Source organism: Fukomys damarensis, unplaced genomic scaffold (assembly GCF_012274545.1).
Source record: "Fukomys damarensis isolate Sample0158 unplaced genomic scaffold, DMR_v1.0_HiC HiC_scaffold_21, whole genome shotgun sequence".
Taxonomy (NCBI): domain Eukaryota; kingdom Metazoa; phylum Chordata; class Mammalia; order Rodentia; family Bathyergidae; genus Fukomys; species Fukomys damarensis.
Genome location: NW_022900933.1, coordinates 31,290,427 through 31,297,179, shown reverse-complemented (window position 1 = coordinate 31,297,179; position 6,753 = coordinate 31,290,427). Strand labels below are relative to the sequence as shown.

Genomic DNA, 6,753 nt, shown 5'->3' with positions numbered 1-6,753 from the left:
GGAAAAAATGTGAGACAATGAAAAGATGAAAATAAAGTGTTTGTAGATGGGGAGGGGAGGAGGGGGTGAAGGGAGGGCAGAGGCAAGGGGAAAAAATGAGAATCAAGACTTGTCATGTAGAGGTGCAAGATCCCAACAATGAATGTAACTATACTGTATCCCTAAAATGTACCAATAAACTAAATTAAAGCTGAAAAAAAATAAAAAAAAGTAAGCCATATATTTGCATATAATTAAGAATATGTTTTAAAAGATGTCTACTAGTTCACTAACCAGGAATACAAAGAAAGTAGTAACATACACTAGACTAGAAAATTAAGCATTAATGATATTTAGATTAATATTAAATATATATGAGACAAAAAAGGAAGGACAGAGAGACTAAAGGTATGAGAGGAAGTAAAGAAAGAAGAGAAAGGAATATAAATTGAAACTGAGAGAGGAGATAGTGAGATTTAATCCAATTTAAGTAACAGTGAAAAAAATTAAATAACTCTATGATGTAACCATTGATGTAGAAAAGTATGACAAAAAATGTAGAACACAATAGTATTATAGAGCAAAAGTAGAAACTAAAACCCATACCTACACTATCACACACACACACACACACACACCAAAGTTATGGTTTACCTGGGCATATTTTTGTTTTGTTTTGTTTTGGTACCAGGGATCAAACTTGGGCCCTTGCAATTGCAAGGCAGGCGGTAAAACCACTGAGCTAAATCCCAGCCCTCAAAGTTATGGTTTAGATCTAAAATGTTCCCCCAAGGTCATTGCAATATAAATTTTTAGTTAATCTTCTTGAGTTTGCAACTGGAAAAGCTGATTTTTTTCTTCTTTTTTTTTTTTGTGTACCGAGGATCAAACTCAGAAACTTGCACTTGCAAGGTAGGCTAGAAAAGCTGATTTTTAAAAATTTACTCTACAAGAATAGAGATGAGTTAGTGGAACATGAGTAGATCAATAATCCAAAGAAACAACATATAAAATAAATAAACAGATCCAAATATACACAGTAATTAAATAAATGTTCTATTTAAAGGCAGTGGAAAAATAAGTTATTCAGTAAATGATGTTGGGACAACTGGGCAGACAGTTGAAAAAATAGTTGGATTCCTACTTTGCAGATTATATCAAAATGTTTTCCAGATGAATCAAAAATGTCACACTAAAAAAAATAAAACTATAAATTACCAGAAAATAAAAGAGAAAAATCCATTTATTTAACTACAAAAACAATCATGTCACCATAAAAAGTCAAAAGACAAAAGACAGATAGAAGAATTTTTTATAATTCATCTCACAAAGAAAAGGCTAATTTATTTAACAGATTTAAAAAATTTATAAATCAGTATAAAAAGATCAACAATCCAAAGGAAAAAGTGAGCAAATTATATGCACAAATAGTTCGGAAGAAGGCTGGGTGCATGGCCTGTGAGGGTAACACCAGCTACTCAAGAGGCTGAATCAGGAAAACCATAAGTTCAAGGCCCACCTGGGAAAAATAGGGAACACAGTGAGAGCATCTCAAAAAAATAAATAAATAATTTAGAAGAAAGGAAGTATATATTATGATAAATGCAAATTTTAAAGATGTTACAATAGTTTTCAAAATATAACAGCACTTGGTTTCTAAGAGTCTGGGGAAATTAGCTCCTCATTTGTTGATTGTGGAGAGTACATTTGTATAACAGCTGTGAAGAGAAATTTGATATTTAAGAATTCTCAGCTTTTTTCTTTTGTATTATTTTGAAAAATTCTTAGGTTCTTTTTATTGGAATATGTTTTTGATGTAACAACTACATTCATTTTGGGGAATTGGTACATATACATATCACATCCTAATCAATTTTACTTCCCCATCAACTCCCCACTCTCTCATCTCCCCCAGTCGCCAGATCCTCTTCCCATTCCACAGTTTACTCCCCTGTTTCCTATCATCTCTTTTATTTTGCTCTTTAAATTATTTATCAAGATAAATATCAAGATATTTATCAAGATTTTAAAGGCACAAGCCAGGCATGGTGATGCACATCTGTAATCAGGAGCCTAAGGTGGGACGATCTCCATGAGTTTGAGGCCAGCCTGGACTACATAGTGAGTGCAAGGCCAGCTTGAACTACATGGTGAAATCCTGTCTCAAAAAAAAAGCACATTACTTTTAACTGAGCAATTTCATTCTTTGACATTGATCTTATAATTACATTTATACATGTATGGAATTATGTATAGATAAAAATATTTTTATAATAGTAAAAGATTGAAAAGATGTAACTATGTACCAATGAGTGGCTAGTAAAACATAATTACATAATGGAAAAATAGGCAGATATGAAAAAGAATAGGGGAAGGGGCCAGGGATTTAGCTCAGTGGTTCTGCTGCCTGCCTCGCAAGCACAAGATCCTGAGTTCGAAGCCCGGTACCAAAAAAAAACCAAAACAAAACAGAGGAACTATAAGGAAAAATCTTCAAGATGTATAAAACTATAGAAAATAACAGGGTGTATAGTAAGCTACCATTTAAGTAAGAGAATGTGTATATATATATGTGTGTGTGTGTGCATTATATGAGGTAAAGAGTATTATCACATTTTTCAGATGAAGAAACTGAAGGTTGGATCAACAAATTAACATTTCAAATATAGCACAGTTAATAAAAAGCACTTAATAATCTAGGAAATCTAACCATGAAATTCCTACTCTTTACTAATCTATTTTTTGACTTTATAATGGAGCAAAAATTATACACATTCAATAGAAATCATACTCTGAGTCTTGAATCTTGCTCTTTTTCCAGGCTTGTGCTATACAGTGATAATCTCTCACATTGCTAGGCAGCTACCACACAACCATGAAAGTAAATAACTGGATACACCATTCTATGTTGAGAACATAGACTATTTGGTAATAGTTGTAGTTTTCCACTGACTTAATCACAGGGCAGAGGGTACTAAATTATGCCCCTGGGGATTCTCCTGTATCCCACATGTACTCGTGACTATCCCCTTATATAGTGCCAACCCAGTTTATTGTTGGTGAACTGCAGCCAGTACAGACCCCCTTCTTTGGTGTGTTGATCCAAAGGCATGAGAGACCAAAGGGCCAGGGAGCAGTCTCGACATGCAATTCAATAAATCACTGTTGTGATCTGCACTAATTCCCCATTTCTGAACAACAAATTACCTCACACCTAGTCACTAAAAACAACAAAGATTGTTTTTTTTAATCTCACAATTTCCATGGGTCAAGAGGAGTCCGGAAACATTAGATGGTTCTCTATTTGGAATCTCTCAAGGTCACAACCAAGGTGTTGGCTGGGCTGACATTTCCTCTGTTTTACTCTGTTCACTATTTTCTCTGCTATGCAGAAGTCTTTTAATTCGGTGGAATCCCCAGCTGTCTAGTTTTGCTTCTATTGACTGTGCTTTTGGAGATGTATCCAAGAAATCATTGCCAGGAACAATGCTTTGGAAATTTTACTGTTTTCTACTGTTGCAGGTCTTACATTTAAATCTATAATGTATTTTGAGTTGATATTTATACTGTATATGGGATCAGATAAGGATCTAATTTCATTCTTCTGTGTGTGGATATCCAGTTTTTTCTGCACCACCTATTGAAGAGTCTGTCTTTTCTCCTTTCTTGTTCTTGGTACTTTAAAAAACTTTTTTTTGTTTTGTTTTTTGTTTTTGATACCTAGAAGAAAAACTCAGCTTTTCCCTGCTGAGTAAGATATTAGCTATGTGTTTGTTATATATGACATTTATTGTGTTGAGGAGCATTCCTTCCATACCAAAATTGTTAAGAGTTTTTATTATTAAAGAATATTAAATTTTGGGCCAGGGATTTAGTTCAGTGGTTCTGCTGCCTGCCTCTCAAGCACAAGGTCCCAAGTTCGTTCCCTGGTACAAAAAAAAAAAATTAAATTTTGTCAAAATTATGTGCCTCTATATATTCAAGTCTTTCTGTCTTTTGGTTATACTTAGTACTGCGTGGTAATCTTTCCTCTTTTTTCTGTTTGTTCGTTTGGTTGATTGGTTGGTTTTGTTTTGTTTTGTTTTTTGGTCAGGAGCCTGCTGTCATGTTGTTTCAGTTTGGACCAGTTATTCTCAGTTTTGGTGCCCTCTGGTTATGCTAGAACTTGCCTTTCACCATTCTTTATTTTCTCTGGTTCTGTCTGGGCCCCGTTTCCTTTGTTTTGCTAGAATATAGCCTCAAATAACTTCCTAAGAATAATGCATTCCGTATAATTTCTGAGTCCTAGTTGTATTAGATACTACAGTAGAAACAGAATCTTATTTTAAAAACAGATAACTTTTTTGAAGGATAATGGGATGATTATAGATTAGAGAAGACTAATGAACTAGGCTTTAAAAGGAAAAAAAAATAGGCAGCTCCAGAGAAGGTTGCAAAAAGTGTTTATGAATCTTCTTTGGGAACTTATCTCAGGAGTGGACCCTCATCCTCATGAGTCTCTCTGTTCGTGATTCCCAATCCAGGAAAGAGACCCTCCTTGTCCGGGTTTAAATCCTATGTTTTTCTCTTGGCTACAGAAAGGCAAAGTACTTCTGTGAAAAGGTCCACCAGAGTATAGGGGGATGGAAATCTCTCTAAAATAGAAAAGTTGTCTAACAGTGGGGAAAAGAATGCTGAGCAGACAAAATGCAACATATGTCCCACATATTTCATATGGGTAACAACGCCTTTATTTTGTTCTCATACTTACTTGAATTCCAGGTAGAAAATAGCTCACTTTTCCTTTTGAACTCTGAAAACATTGCTTTTGGAGGACAGCTCACGGTGCAGGCAGAGCAAAGTGTGCAGCAATCACCACACCAGCTCCTCAGGGGCGGTCAAGCTCGCAATTCCTGGGTGCCCGCTACCCCCTGGCGCCCTCTACCCGCTGGCACCGCGTGGGCCACCTTGTTTCAGCGTCTGCCTCGCGCAGGCCCTCCCGTCGCCAACGCCTGTCCTCATCCCCGCCCAGCGCCCCGCCAAAAATCTTTTTACTCTGAAATTTCATCAGGTGTGAACAGGTGAGATCCCTTTTCACTTTATGTTGTCATTCTGCTGGTCTTCATTCTGTATCTTCCTTTCGGGCTAGGAAAATGTATTTTCTTTGCTCGTTTGTATTTATGACTTTTTCTCTGATACTGTCGTCTTGTTCTGTATTTCATTTTGTTCCCTTAATGGTTTTCATTCCTGTCCTCTATGACCCTTATTATGTTTGTAGTCCAAAGTATTTTTCCTTAGACATCTTGAATTTTAAGCTTTCTAAGATTATTTTGTCTTTTTCACCCATTTCCTGAGCTTAGTCAATGCTCATTTCACTTTCTGTTTTCCTATCTCTGTTCTGAGTTATTTTGAATTTTCTAGTCTAGGTGATTTTTTAAATGTCCAAATCTTTTTTAACATATTCAGGTTAGTGTACTGTGATGTAGTTTTTTTGTTTGTTTGTTTGTTTCACAGTTTGGGGAGTATTGTGCGTGATGTTTTTCAATTAAAACATTTTCATCTGATGACATATTTTGATTCCCATTTTCTATTCTCTAATAGCATAATATGGCACTGTTTGCCATTGTGTATTCATTTTGAAATGTCTTTTTGTTTTCATTTGGTTTGGTTTTGGTTTTATTTTTTGGATGATTTTTTTGACAAACTTCCAGGTCAAGGACAAAATCTAGGTTTAATTTAAAGGCATCCTGGTCCAACATTACAGCTAAGTTTGGTGTTTAAGTAGATGAGCCCTTTCAAGATGAGTTTGGTATGCTTCCGAGTTTGTGGGAAGTCCATTAAAACTAACTGCTTCTTCAACTAATTAGTTTCAAGGAAAGAGAGGAAAGTTTATTGGAAAGTACAGGATTATTCATAGGTTAAAAATCTCCAGGAATACAGACTGGTGCTGCATAACAGTTTGGTCAAAAACAAACCACATACATGACAGTGGTCCCGTAAGATTATAAGGGAGATGAAAAATTCCTGTGGCCTAGTCACTTCACAGTTGTCATAATATCATAATACAACACATTACTGTCATAATGTGTTGTAATGACAGTGTTTATAATGACAGTGATTGTATTAGTCACTTTCCCATCACTGAGACAAAATATCCGGCATCCAAACATGGAGGAGAAGATATTTATTTGCCTCAGGGAAGCTTCAGTGCATGGTTGGCTGCCTCCTAGGGAGAAATAGCATGGTGGAAGGACGTGGTGGAAGACAGTTGCTCACTGAATGGCTGCCAGGAAGCAGAGAGGAGGAGCCAAGGCTAAGAATATATTCTTTCAGGTCACACCCATGTCATGGTCTGCTTCCTCTTACCAGGCTACACCACCAACAGCACATTTACCCATGAGGAGTCCAGCAACCCCTTGGTTCCAATCACCTTCCACAAGCCCCTCTGAAAATGACACTTGTAGGGAGAATTTTAGATCTAAACATAACAATGCTATAAACAAACCTATTGTATTGCCAGTCATACAAAAATATATAGCACATATAATTTCATATAGTATATAATACTTGGTATGATAGTAGAAGACTGTATTACTAGTTTATATATTTACTATATTACAATTTTGTCATAGAAACTTATATTGTGCTCTAAATATATAAGAAATATGTATTATACATTTCTTAGGTGTATATATATATATATATATCTTTGGTATATATTTGTTAGGTAGATATATCATATATTATATAACAAATAATGCATTGTATATTATATAAATATATAATATATGAATA

The 6,753-nt window shown here is 35.3% G+C and overlaps 1 protein-coding gene across 1 annotated transcript in view; it reads left to right on the top strand.

Annotated features, from left to right (window-relative positions):
- Window positions 1-6,214: 6,214 nt before the first annotated feature.
- The window catches only part of Catsperb (cation channel sperm associated auxiliary subunit beta), a 100,332-nt gene continuing 99,793 nt past the window's right edge, over window positions 6,215-6,753 (top strand). The window contains exon 1 of the mRNA XM_010616311.1: window positions 6,215-6,291. Within this exon, the coding sequence (XP_010614613.1) occupies window positions 6,238-6,291 (54 nt within the window). The 5' untranslated portion in view covers window positions 6,215-6,237. The remainder of the gene's footprint in view (window positions 6,292-6,753) is intronic.